This window comes from Fopius arisanus, unplaced genomic scaffold (assembly GCF_000806365.1).
Source record: "Fopius arisanus strain USDA-PBARC FA_bdor unplaced genomic scaffold, ASM80636v1 scaffold00203, whole genome shotgun sequence".
Classification (NCBI taxonomy): domain Eukaryota; kingdom Metazoa; phylum Arthropoda; class Insecta; order Hymenoptera; family Braconidae; genus Fopius; species Fopius arisanus.
In genome coordinates, this window is record NW_011887942.1 from 96,118 (window position 1) to 110,812 (window position 14,695).

At 37.0% G+C, this 14,695-nt stretch overlaps 2 protein-coding genes and 1 long non-coding RNA gene across 5 annotated transcripts in view; all 3 read right to left on the bottom strand.

Annotated features, from left to right (window-relative positions):
* Hakai (E3 ubiquitin-protein ligase Hakai) overlaps nucleotides 1-14,695 on the bottom strand; it is a 72,805-nt gene that overhangs the window by 41,361 nt on the left and 16,749 nt on the right. For all 3 annotated transcript variants that reach the window (XM_011314714.1, XM_011314711.1, XM_011314715.1), the window contains exon 4: nucleotides 1,221-1,409. In XM_011314714.1, the coding sequence (XP_011313016.1) occupies nucleotides 1,221-1,409 (189 nt within the window). The remainder of the gene's footprint in view (nucleotides 1-1,220; nucleotides 1,410-14,695) is intronic.
* Nucleotides 11,476-12,752, bottom strand: LOC105272540 (uncharacterized). Its single transcript, XR_892784.1, has 3 exons — nucleotides 12,438-12,752; nucleotides 11,651-11,725; nucleotides 11,476-11,560 (listed from the first exon to the last, which is right to left on the bottom strand). It is a non-coding gene; the product is annotated as an uncharacterized lncRNA (long non-coding RNA).
* On the bottom strand, nucleotides 13,749-14,695 carry LOC105272539 (uncharacterized; the record flags this gene model as incomplete). The annotated part of the gene is given in 2 exon segments (XM_011314710.1): nucleotides 13,749-14,484; nucleotides 14,607-14,695. Coding segments are annotated over 2 exon segments (662 nt in total), but the record flags the coding sequence as incomplete, so codon positions are not given.

Genomic DNA, 14,695 nt, shown 5'->3' on the forward strand with positions numbered 1-14,695 from the left:
AATAGCCTCCCATAGCAACCATCATAATGTCATATTTCCACGATTCTATTTTCTCTTAGTGTTAGATTCGGTCGTCAAAATTGGCAACGAAAATAATGTCTGTTTCTCTGTCCTTGTCTCATTTTTTCCCTTTTTTTGATTTTTTCCAAAGACTACAGTAGAAAGATCAAGCGTGACACCAATTTAATAAAGGACTTAATTAGTGTATTTTTCACAAGAAAAATAACGCAGAAAATTGAGTGAAGATCCGTGTTATTTAAGTGAAAAAAAAAAACTGTTACACCGGTTCGCTGACTCATTGACCTACGCCATGGAGGTATCGCACCTTTTTTCAATATTTCGTTCGAGTCAGATGAGGGGGCAGTACAGTCAAATTTCCGCCGAAGAACTCTGGAGAGTCTCCATAATGGATACAAGGACTCGTACACCTACTCAAGCACCCATTATAAAATATATCAAAGGAAAAATATCAATTTATACGGTGAAATTCAGGTCGCACATAGTAAGTCAGGAAAATTTTGTAGAGAATGGTATAGCGATCGGAGCGGGAGGGAAAGCTGACTTTTCTCCTACCCTACAACGGAAAATAGTGTTCTAACCGTGGAAGGTGGAATAAAAGACCTCTATGCACCTAATTTTGCACGTGGCTAAGGTTCCTTTATTTTACATCTCTATAGGTTAGAAAATAGTATCTAGTGCATGAAGTGTGGAAAGTTACGTTTTCCCGCCCGAGGTGTGCATGCTATTTTTAAACATGTCGGCAAAGCGAATTTCTTATTCTGCTGCCTTGACTGTCCGACCTTGGTAGCACGTTTCTACCCGAAGGCGGGAAATACTCAATTCCCCCCGCTAATCAGGGAGCAAAGTGCAGTCAGCAGTCTTGAATTTTCCTTGGGAGCAACTTTCTACCCTAGGGTGGAAAGTATTGAATTTCCTCCCACTTTTCAGGCAGCTAAACACCAAGTTCCCTTTGCAGGCATGTTGAAAGACAGCACGTGCACTTCAGGCGGGAAACATTACTTTTCGCCTTTGATGCAAAATATACTATTCTTCATGTAACATAACTCAAAATCGAAAAATCGACGTGAAAGAATACTCCCGCTCGAAGCAGAAAAAAAAGTAAAAATTGATCACAGCCGTTTTAGCATAAGAACTCCTAGGATTGATAGAATAGGATTGACCTGGAACAGATCCATATCGGCTCTAAATAATGATCTTACCTGCAAATCTCGTTGACTAAGATATGTTCTGCGACATCCAGTATTTCCGTAGCGAGTTCCACCATGAGTGCACATAAAAACGGTACCTAAGCCTGTCTGTTCCACTCTAGAAACTTTTTCCACACATCTAGGACAAATTTTGTCTTCTCGTTTGCCACAGGACAAGCAAAACACATGTTTACATGGAATCTGAAACACAAATATAAAAAACAACTCCAATAAAAATCCGACGGATAATCAAGTTGGTAATACCGGCTTTAGTTGTCAAAATTCCGTCATTATTCATACTATTGTAGTAAATTCGCCGATCGATCCAAAAATAATCTTGTAAGTGTTCGCCCATGCAGATTAGTCTACCAACCGTACAATCTTCCAAACCCTCCGAGGTGAGAATTGAACAGAAAGAGCACATTAAACCTGTCTATTGTGAAGATAACGCGAAATTATAAACGTGGAACGTTCCGAGATCGACCCCTCACGGTTAAATAATCAATCACATTTTTGGAACCACGGCTTAAATCCAAACCATTGAGAGGTCTTGAAAATAATTTGTAACGGACATGTGGGGATGTCCGTTAGGAACGTCGAAACCCCCCCAACACCATCCACAAAATTAACGGGGATCATCGCGTCCAGGGGCACCGAGCCCCTGGTTTAGTTTAGGAAATTAGGGTTTAGAGCTAGGGTACGGGCCTAAAATGCCGTGAAGAAGGGCCAAAAATTGAGCCATCCGGTCATTTAAATGAAACATCGCGAGTTCAAATAAAATTTGACGTTCCGATTTATAGGGAGCATGAATTTAGGGCTACGTTTACGTTTACGTTTCTGTTTTTCGGTGGAAGGCCGGGGGAATAAGCGCAACCCTTATTCACCCGGATTGCCAGGTTGCTTACGGGTTAGTGACTAAATTGAACTTTTAATAAATTTTGTTATTAGTAGGGGATACTAAATTTTAGATTTATGGGTGAAGAAAGAAAGATTTTTAGTATTCAGGCTCCCCGGGAAAAGTGATTAATAAGGCTCCGATCGCCCGTGAAATGAAATAAAAAAAGAAAATATGTTAGAATATTAAAAAAGATAAGAGTTAGGGAATTAGACTAGCAATTCAAATTTGAATTGTCGCCAGAGGCGCCGTGCCGCAACTAGCAACTAACGCCAGCCAATCAGGGAGCGCCTGATTTTCGGCTGTGCGTGGCCCACCTGTTGCACTGACCTCTCCAAGTCAGTTGTTCATGGCGAGTCAGACAACATGTGTGGAACAAAAAGAATTAGTGAGAAATTACGTGAAAAGAAGTGAGGATTATGGTGAGGAAAGCACCAAGGAAGGGGAGGAAACCCCCAAAGGTGAGTTGGCCTTCATAATTAGTGTTAAGTGAGTGATTATTCCATCGTCATTATGGTTATTTCCACGACATGTCGTGGCCTTGTCCGAGCCGGCCGCCCGGCTTCGGTTGATTTTCTCCATCCATTTTTGGATGGCTTTCGAGGGAGTTTCTCCCTCGCTAACGAATCCCCAAAATATTAGGGGCTCCCCTGAACATATTAGTGGGTAATTTCGAGGAAATTTCCCTCGTTTAGCGTGGTTTTGAGTGGAAATAGGCCCCCCGGTTTGGCTAAATTTCCTCTTCCATTTTGAGTGGCTTTCGAGGGAGTTTCTCCCTTGCTAATGAATCCCCAAAATATTAGGGGCTCCCCTGATTAGGTTGGTGGGCAATTTCGAGGGAATTTCCCTCGTTTAGGGGGGTTTTTGAATAAAAATAGCAACCCCGGTTTTGGCTAAATCTCCTCATGTATTTTAAGTGGTTTTCGAGGGGGTTTTCCCCTCGCTAATGATTCCCCAAAATACTAGGGGCTCCCCTGGCCACGCCAGTGGGTATTTTTCCTGAGATTTCCCGGAATTTCAGGCGTTAGAAGCGATTTTAAGAAGGTGAATTTTCCACGGCCAGCGGTGGCCAGTGGTTTTCCCTCTCTCTCTCTCTCTCTCTTCAGTTTCGAGCAGAGTGGGTTCGAGTCCGAGGAGTCGATACTTTTTGTTGTTGCTTTTTTTTTTTTTGTTTTGTCTTTTTCTGTGATTTTCGGGTGGTTAACGGGCCCCCGGAATATCAGATTCATGATCCTGGGGTAATTGAGGATTTCCCAGAAATTCCGGGAAATCATTGATTCCCCGGCGCACTAACATTAGGGATAGGATTTTCCTCGGATTATCGTCGAATGATAATCTTTGTAGGCAGATTTCGATGGTAACATGGAGGGGCTACGCCTAATAGCTTTAATAATTGATTTTTCAAGTCGCATCCTTTTTGGAATTACCTCAAAATTATTAGCTGAATAAAAATACAATCTTTTGGAGGTTTTATCTATCTTTCTTTTATTTGATTTATACGTTGATTTAACCCATAATTAGGCATGCCCAAAATATCCCGTTTGCACCCAAGATCCACCCTTCTCTCCATCACCTGCACACTGAGCGAACCAGGACCGTTACCTTTCTCCGAAGCCTGATTTTCCCTTTCTGTTCCCGTTTGGAAAAATGTTTTCTTTTTTTTTTGAGTTTACGATGAGTAATAGAGGCAATCGAAATTAGTTGAGTTAGTTTTAGTGGTTTTCCGGTTTGGTGATTCCGGCTAAAAATTACCTGGCGCCCATTTGATTTAATTTTAGCAGGTTTGGTTAGGCTTTGGGGAAGTAGGGCGAAGGTGGCGGGCATTTTCAACCCCCATACGGAAATGTCACGTTACAAATTTAAATGTTCGTTATGTCGGTATGATTATATAAAGTAATGATAGTGAAAATCACAATCAGGCTTGTAGCCAATGAGTACCATTCTGTGCAATAAACTTTCAAGGTGTATATGTTAACAACACAAAGCGAGAAAATACCAATTACTTGAACAGAGCTAGAGCCGGTCTGATTTTAACCTCGTTTCGGAATGCTCTGAAAATCCGTCATTTTCGGTTGGTTCAGGCTCCTAGCGTTTTATTTCTTTATTTTGGATTTAAACCTTTAGATGAGACTAGTCTCGCCCTTGTGTAAAATCGTAATAACGAATGGAAAATTCTTTACGTGGACCATTGCCGACTAATTGCCAGTGACAATCTTGCTCGCATGGCCATCTCAACCGCATTACCCTATAGTTTAACGATTAAATTTTTTTTTTCGTTCGTAAAATAGAAAAGTTGTCTGTAAGTACAAGCGATCTAGGAAGGGATATTGACGAGGTAAGGGCAGGGCACATGTGATCACCGTTTGGACACTAACCGACGAACACAATCGTCTGCCCACTCCACGCGACAACGCACTGCACAAATTTAACAAGGGTTTGAATGAGATGGTAATGGCTAACGGTGATGAACTCAATCGGGATATATTTGATAAGTGGAGAGCAACGTAAAGTTCATTTTCTAGGAAGAAAATTGTGCTGAATAATTATCTTACACTGGAAAAAAAAATTAATTTGATTTCTTTATAATAAAACACCAGGCACCCAAATTTAGGTGGAGTATGAGATACTCAAAATTGAACGTGAATCCACCATTCCCTCTCAATCGCGAGGGGTACGGTGAGTCTTTGGAGGAAAATTTGGGGAAAGCTCATCTGATTTACTCTCAAGGGTCCTTGACATCTAAATTAATCCAAGATTGTAACGGGGATGTATTAGTTGTTTTTACTGATTTGGACTTTCTCAAGTTGGTCATTGATTGCAGAGGAAACTCAACAATATTATTCAGCGACGCTACTTCCTGTGTAGGAATTTCCGAGCCTGCAGACTTGACTAATGTATTGGCCAGCATTGTTCGCCAATACTCGGTTGTTCGATATTCGGCCAATATATTAGCCTACATCAATCCAACGAGATTCGGTTGAGCGATGTTGGTCCAATGGTAAAGCCCCAATCTGTTGAATAAGTATTGGTTGGTCGATCATTGGCCATTCATGGGTCCTACGTAGCTTCCCCAATATCCGTCACTTGAAATATTCATTGAGTATAATTATATTATAATTAACATTAAACAATAAAATCCGTTAAAATTTCATCGGAATGATCATTCGTTGAGACCAAGAGAATAATAATTGAAAAATTCGGAAAAGCAGGCGTTTGCTGTAAAAATTACAATTACGATAATTATTGCAATTATTTTTGCAATGTGCAAAAATAACTGACTGAAATTTATGGAGTCGTTTTTATGCTCCTACTACAAGACTTAGGTATTAGGTTAGTGGTTAGGGCGAAGGCAGACGACAGAATTTTGTACGTTGCGGGCAATACTGGCTTTGAAGTCAATGAAATTCTAAATATTTTAGTTAAAAAAATTAACAATTGGGATGAGGCAGAATTTTGCGACCCTCCCCCTTCCCCCTAATTGATACAGCTTATTTTTCCTAGGTTAAGTTAGGTTTAAGTTACTCTTTTTTCGCCACCGTTGAGCAACCCATCCCCAGATATTCCTTACCCCCGTCCCCATTTCCCCCCGCCCTAGCACTCACGCATCAAGGAAAAGGACACACAATAACGAATGCCCCCGATTAACACCGATTATCACCATAATCGGGAGGAAGAGGTGAGGATGATTGGCAGCCTTCACTCGTGCCACAACTGCCCCACGAGTTACTGCCTCATAAAGCAACAAAATTACCCCCAAAGAATCCCGTGAAGAAGTGCCCAGAAAAGACCCTGAAAAAGTGTTAATAAGGAGTAAAAGTGGAAGAAATCCTGTGAAGAGAACTATTCTAGAATACTGTGCAAATAGTGTGTAAGAGAGACAATTAATGAAGAAGAAAGAGTGTGAAGAGGAACTATTGAGGAAGAGAGACATATTGCGTGGAAGTATGATGAAAGGATTGTATTGTGAGGAAAGGATATTATCGTGAGGAACTCGTATGAGAAATGTGAGAGAAAGATTGTGCGCCTGAATCTCGTGGAGAGGGACCGAGGAGAGCGAGGAGAGAAAAGAAAGGAAGGAGGAGAGACCCGGAGAAAAGCGGAGAGAATTTTGAGGACACCATTCCCCGTGAGTGCCCCATTTTTTGTATTCCCTGCCCCAACGAATTTCCCTGCCCGTGTTAATTTCCCGCCAAGTGAGCCTCCAGTAAATTTACGTTAGTTGTAAATCAAGCCCTCTGTAAATGATTACCTTTTCAGTCGCCCCCCCCCCACTTCTCCCCCTTTTTCCAGAGTTAGAGTCACCCCCTCTTTTTATTACGAGACATAGCCGCGCGCCACCGCGCGCGATTTGGTTAATATTAATTGTTGTGATATTTTTTATTTAAATCACTTTTGCCGTGTGCACACCTTATTTTAACTACTGTATGAGCTGAGTAGTTGAATTATATGGATATCACAAATCAATATAATATTTGAGTTAGAAATAAATATACCAAAATGATCCTGAAGTAATCGCGTATGACGTTGAACACGTCATCATTTTGTAAACACGGATCTTTAAAAATTGCTGATATATTCATAGCTGATCTAATTCCCACTTGTAGGCAACATGCAAAGTTTTAAATGCCTTCAAGCTGTAAGGCGACTTGGAAAAAACAGGATTTTCGTTACGATATAGATATTTACAATTTATAGAGTTCAGAATAGACGTAATTTTTTATGACGTTATTTTCTCTTTGATCTCCTAAGAAAATTATCAACGAATCCCATGATCGTACTCGTGAGAATGCAACGTACAATTGTCCATGGTTGAAGACATCTTTACGAAGATCAATTCCGATTTGATTAAATGTTTGTCCTTGACTTTTATTTATCGTCATCGCAAATGCTAGTTTTATAGGAAATTGTCTTCGCTTGAAAGTAAAAGGATAAGCATCCTCACAGAAAAGGGTGATACGGTGTATAAAGACAGTATCTCCTGCTTTTTCGCCGGTGAGAATTCGGCATTGTAAAAGGTTATTAGCAAGTTCTAAGACCTGTAATCGAGTTCCATTGCATAAACCTTCGTTGACACTGAGATTACGAATAAGCATAATTATACAATTACGACGTAATCGTAATTCATGTGGTGGAAGATTGGGAGGATTCAATGTATTCAAGTATTCTGGTAATATTGAATCTGCAATGTCTCCATTATCACAATTTTCAATGCTATTTATACTCGTATAAATGCGCTCAGTGGTTTTGTCTAATAATTCTACGACATTGTTATTGATCTCTTCTACATCAACATTCCGTGCTGATAAGACAGCTATTTTGGATAGGTCTCCGTATTTTTGCTCAAGAATGAGATTTTTAAACATTTTATCACTTATGTCTGCATTTTTAGGAGCCACGCACTTTTCTGGGGCTAATATATTATTATCATTGTCATTGAGAAGACCATCGCCAAGGGACAACAAATATTTGGCAAATTCTTCTTCTCCAGGCAAGGTTCTCATATTTTCCGTCAATGAAAAAACTTGGAAATTTTTCCACAGGTGACTGAATCTGATGCATAAATTAACCAATTCGGATCGAGTGGCATTTGGTTTAACTGGTAAGAGTTGTCTGAAGTCTCCACCTAAAAGCATTATTTTTCCTCCAAATGGTAAATCATTTTTCATAAAGTCGCGCAATGTTCTATCAATTAATTCTAAAGCATACCTTGGTGCCATTGGGGCTTCATCCCAAATGAAAACATTTGTTTCTTTCAGATATTCTGCATCCTTCGATTGACATTTAAAATGTGACACTGAATCTGAAAAAATAGGAACAGGCATACCGAAGGTCTTATGTACAGTTTTCCCATGCGGCAATAAGATTGCTGCTATACCAGTAAACGCCATGGTACAAATTTTTTTTCCTTTACTTTTCAGAAGATGATAAAGTGTCGTATACACAAATGTTTTTCCAGATCCTCCAGGTCCGTCAATATAAAAACATGGACTGGAAATCATGATCTCTGTTTCTACAACTTTCAAGACTTTATCGACAATTTCTTTTTGTTTAGCATTCAACTTTGCATATTGGGCTTGACCAATTTTTTCATGTTGTTCGAGTCTTAAATCGTCACTATCAACTGTATCAATATTTTGTTCAAATTCAGATAGCGATGGCATCGTAGGAAATTTGCTGATGTCAGATCTTTCGTAGCTGAGAAAATAATTGATCTCAATGTACGCTCTTGAGTACGCTTCTAACATTCCATAGTTCCTCTGAAAATCCTGTGACATGGCGTCCTTGAACGTTTCCCATAGCTCTTCAGGATGATTTGGTTGACAATGTACTAAAATACGTACGAATAATCGTCTTAATTGTCGAGGAAGCATCCAAATTTCACCTTCTGTCATTGCACGATTCCATTCAGTATCGTCTTCAATTAAACCTAATGCTAAGCATGTGCTATGGAACGAATCACATATTTGACCATTCACAGTTCGAAGATTTTCAAAATTGATTGCTCCTTTCGTTGTGATTAATAGTAATCTTAAATGAAAAAGTTCTAATTGAGTCGGGCTAACAGAGTACATTCGTCCAATAGATTTGAATTGCGCCTTTGGTTTGACCCAATGAGCCCCAGTTGATCCAGTTGTTTTCTTGAATACGTAATGAGATGGTATCTCCGAATACGTATAATTTCTAGCTTCAGGATCACGTTGATTCAGTGCAAAATAATCAATTAACATAGTTTTCTTCTCTAGGGCAGATCTTATCGCCTCATCATCAGCAGCATCCTCGATTGTTATTGACTGTTCATTGGGCAAATGAACCGGTAACCTTGTAACCGTATGACTTTTCTCTTGTAATGGTCTACCCAATATACGGTCACATGCTTCAACAGGCCCCACATATCGACTTTCAATATAATTACGAATTTCGTCGTGATGAATAACATTTTCATTACTGGTCGAGTCAGTAACAACAACCGCAGCAGCGTCGTGACCTTTATATATATATTTATATAAATATTTCACAGATTTAATAGTCGAAACCATTTCTACATTAATATGGCAATTGAGTAATTTCAATAATATTGGATTATATGGAACAACATACTGGTTATCAGTAGTACGATCATTAGAGCGATTGTAAGTACCCGTATTTCGGCGACGGTATGTGGGATATCCGTTTTCATCCATGATTGTTTCCTCATGGAAGTTTTTAGGAAACTTTTTTGAGCACTTACCGTTTTCATCTTTGCACCATTCACCGCAAGGCCCGTGAATCATATTTTTCATTACAATATCATGGAGAATTGCTTGTTCATTTGGACATGGAATTTCTGCAGATATATATTTATCAACAATATTAGGCGTAGTTATTTTGCTATTGTGCTTCAATGTAACTAATAAATGAACGTGAGGTAATCCGCGTTTTTGGTACTCAACAACGTAGACATATGCAAGAACTTCTCCAAATAATTTCTTCTTTTCAATAACGTTGAGTAATTCGTTCTTTTTCAAGTTGAAAACTCGTGAAACGATATCGGGTCTGTCAGATGCTGTTTGATTGGGTAATATATTTTCCTTGATTTCCCGCCAATTTGGGTTGCACGTCATAGTTATAAACAAATCTGGTTTCCCGAATCTCTGTACGATAGCCATCGCATCCTGGTAGTGTTGTAACATATTGCGAGGAGATCCAGTGAACGATGACGGTAGAATTATCATTTTTCCAACTTGAGCATTCATTTCAGTTGCTTTTCGGTTTAAGTGCTCAACTAATCCGGTATAGGAATCAGCACGAAGGGTTGATTGTTTTGACCTAGCATAAGCCATTCTATCTTTCTCTATTTTAACATAGCTGTCAACAATCCACTGTTGAAACAATCTTCCTCCCATCAGAAATATATTATTGTCTCGAACTCCTATTCTATATTTCGTGTACGCGGCTCTTGAGACTCTCCCTTGCTTAGTGACACATGGAATATTTACATTCCAGCCTTTTGAACCATATGGATAGAATAATGGATACACCCAAGGTTCGACATTGGAGTCCATAGAGCTTATGTATTGAAGACTCTTCGTATTTTTATTATGTATAGTTACATATGATTCTGGTATGTCACCATCAGCTGTAGTAGTAAAAACTGCAGCAACTTCACTAATCCTTTGTGGATTATATCTTCGTTTGTCGAAGCCAGGTTTCAATGAAAATAATAATTGCATTTCAGGTTCTGGTTCATGACGTGCCCTTGAAGTCTGTATTTCTTCATGCATCATTTTATAAGATTGTGCAAAGACATTACATTCGCGGAGAGTCTTATCTATAGCTTTTGTGATTTCTTCATTCAATGTAGGCATATTATTGCACCGAACATCAATGGCTTCGTTTTGATCCACTATGAAAAGTTGTCCGTAGGAAGGTCGTTCATTTTCTTCTGGATAAAGAGAGGTGTTAATTTGATAGTAAATTTGACCTTGAATTTTAAAACAAAATGGTCCTGGTCTTCTGTCATTGAAGTTGATTAAGTTCGCATTGAATGATGCGAACGCAAATGAATTATTATAACATCGTATTCGTTGCATAAAATGATTAGAGTGTTCATGAGTGCCATTGAATAAATCACGCAAGAGGGGCGGATGATCAGGTAAAGGATCTAGAAGCACTTCACCGTGATTGCAGCAATCATGAAATGAATTTTTCTTATGGGCAACTCTTTCACCTAAAAAATGTTTTGCATTGCAATAACTACATGATACGTGCATTGCTCCAAAATAATGCTCGGTCTCATTCCTTATTCTACTATTTCCATTAACGATGCTGGAATTGTCATCCAAGTTGAACACACGGGAGTGGTCTATTCTAATGCTACATGATGACGATATATTATGAACTGTTTGGCCAGCCGTTTGTGCTGGAGTATCAAGTTCCAAAAGTACTCGATTATTGGATTGACCCGAAGCAGTTAAGTTACCACGAACCTTGTGACGATAAGCTCGCTGTCGATCAGCATTTTTTTGGCGCTTAATTCTGTTTAACTCCTCTTCTTCTTCTTCAGAACGTATAATTTTTCGTCTAGGCATTGTTATTTATTATCAGGATTTGATTGTATGAAACTCAATCTAAAATTGTGTAGATCTTTGTATAATACTGTAAATTTTTTTATGTTCAGTTGAATCAAATTTCGCATTTACATTGGAAATGTGTTTGCTGTTTGCTATTTGTTATTTGTTATTTCTTATTGGTTATTTCTCATTTGTCATCTGTTATTTGTATTTGATTATATGGTATCAAATCAAACCACTTTTCCTGAAAAATTTCAAACCATTCAAAAATGATATAAGTAACGGTATTTTTTCACCAATAATAATGTGCACTGCCATCTTTATTTTTTCATTTTATTTATTCTATACAAAGTAATTTACATTTCTTATTTCTCGAACTGACTTATAAATCTTTCGTGATCATGTACCTGAAAAAAAATTACGGTGATTATGAAATTGTTGTGATTAATTGATGAATCTACTGGATTTTTTTTCACAGTAATTAAAAATAAGCTTACCTTCATGTTTTTACTTGAATGAGTGGTATAGATTGTGAAGAGTGACAATGGGAAACCTTCCCTGGGGGAACTTTTCTGAAAATGATTAAACAAAGGATTTTGAATTCTAATCAATCTTTGGTTATAACTGAATTATTTTTCCCATCGCCTACATTAATATCAAAGTTACTTTTCCTTCTCCAGATTATGCTACGATTTTCAGATATTTTATCCTCCGCACTGAAATCAATGTCAAAAAATATCCTAACTCTTCAAGCGTCTCGAGTAATAAATCGTCCTCCGCACCAGGACAATTAATTTGTTTCCATTAGCCAAAAAAAAAAATGAAGAATAAAAATCAATAACAAAATCACTATTTCATCATTGACTGCTATCATATCAGTAATTTAAATTTCATCAATTTCATGTTAATTTTACTTTTTTGATTGATTTTCATTACTATTAATACTCAATACAGTAGTGATTTTGTTATTAGTTTTTTTCTTTTTTCAATAGATTGGAATGAATCAATTTCCCTGACACAAAGTGAAATTCATCACTCAAAACTTTGGCAACATTAAATGCATTTTTCGGTATTTATTATTTCATTGCTGAGGATAAAGTAGTTAGAAATCGTAGAATGTATTAGCGAAAAACTAATTTGGAGGCCTTCAATGATGATCTTTATTCTGCAGAAAAGTCACTTTTGACACCAAGGAATCGAGTTGTAACAGACTATACGAAATTGAAAAAACTATTATTAATAGCATTAATAATGAAAATATCGTTTAAATTCATCAATACCTACTTTGGAAAAATTTCTTCACTGGATTTCCTATCAATAGTTGAACTATTGGATGACGTTTGTGTAATATATCATCGTTCCCCACGCTTTTTAATGTCATTCACTGCATAGACATCTAAACATTTGTATAATAAAATAAATTGTCTCCCACTTTGTTGTCAGTCATAATCTCTGCGCTAATTAACAATCACTCACAATGTCTGGGCTGATGAAATATTTAATAATTGTAAATATAATCACTTGGCAGCCCATTAAATGGTTTATCCTATTATAAATCAATTTATAAGGGATCAGATAAAGGTTATGCAACATGCAAACTCGTTGCCTGAACAGGAATTAATTCATTATTAATGTTGATCACACTGTTTATTGGGCTATTGGCTTTTTTTTAGTGAAATTATTTTTTCTAGGGACATTTTCGCGCGGGATTTCAAACCATCAAAAAATAGCAATTCTATATTTGAGGGATAATATTAGGAAAGCTAAAAAATAGGAATGATTCAATAACTTTAACTTATTAATTATTGTACATTTATTTTGTCTTTATTAGAGAGATTCTTCATGGAACTCTTTCCATCTTTAACAACATAGTAATACCATACATCACAAAGTTTCATTTGTGTATGCACACATCACATAGTTTGTTTTAAAAACAATATGTTAATCTTTGAGATCATGAATATGAATTGACATATTTAAAGGCTTCACTTAATGTGAAATTATGTTATGAAACTTATATCTAATAGCGTCGTTTTCGTCAAACCTTATACAACTCTTATCAATGAAAATACTGATCTCTATCGACAACAATAACAACAATTATATTATTAGACTTACTTTAATCAACGCAAAACGAAAAAAAAATTAGAAAAGAAATGTGAATGACTTGAAGATATTTTTTTGACAAAAAAACTATGTCCCACTTTGTTTCTGTAAATTATATAAAGAATAAAGATTCAATGAAAATATTTGGTCAAATTCTTAAATGAATCTTAAACTAAATGTAGTAATGCATTAACGTGTTAACAAATCAATACTTGTAACCTAGATTTTTGCTAATAAGTTAAGAGCTTTTTGAAATACTCAAATAATGAACTACTAAAATAATATTACTGTCAGTAAGCTTGCATCTTCATTTGGTTAAATCCACATATTTTGTCTTACTCTTGGACAAAGTATCTTTGATTTATATTTGTCAATAAGTTAAGAGCTTTTATATAAAAACGATTTGCAGTATATTTGCATCTGCATGAAAAAAACTATTAAAGGGAAAATAATATTATCCCATTTTGAATTATGGAATATATTATGCAAAGAATTGAATGATAATATTTTATCAAATTTTGAACAAAAAAATTAGTATGAAAGCTTGAATAACCATGACACACGTATATTAAGAGCTTTTTGAACTTAAATAAAACTGCTCAAAATAGACCTAGCTTCTTCATTTGAAAAATTGCGAAAGAGAGAAATAGTGTTATTCCATTTTCTCTTTGTTGGGGGATCCATTTTCCTTGTTACGTTTTGATAAAGGCAATGATCCCTCTGAACGACGTTTTGATGTCGCTGAAATGGCAATATTCTTCATCTCTGATACACTCATTGTCTTACCAGCCACAATTTCGATACATGACATGTCATCGACTTTCAAAAACACACCTCCCATTTTATTTTTCTCAAGAATTCCTCTAATCTTCACACAAACACCTGGTACAATTTCTGGATTTGGTGTGTAGCTTACGATTCCCACTGATAACTTGAACTGCTTATCAACAGTCAAGCCCATAGCTTGAACTTCTGTAGCTGTGGTGACTGATTTGAATGGTGTTCGAATATACACTTCAGTGCAGATTCGAGTAGTCTTTGTCATGATCTCTCCAAGAGAAACTTCTTCGTAATCCCGATAAGAATCATCCTTTTTATAAAATCCACGACAGGTCAATGTGCTGGCAGTTTGGAAGTGATACTCCGTCAGGACGTAGTCCTTTCCTGGAGGAAGAGGAAATTTCAGGTTCATGTCACGAATTGTTCCCATCGTCAATTCGATAACCTGAGGTAAAAAATTGTAATCAGCAATAAACGGATGTGAGAAAAAAAAATTAATTGCAAAAAAATGTAGGAATGAAAATGATGACGAATATTTAATGATAAATTAATGTATGAGAAATTTACCTGGTACATGGTAATTTGGCTTTGATATTTCAAAGCGTCTCCAGCCCATAGCAAGACTCTCATCCGTTTACCAGCACCATTGTTAAGAA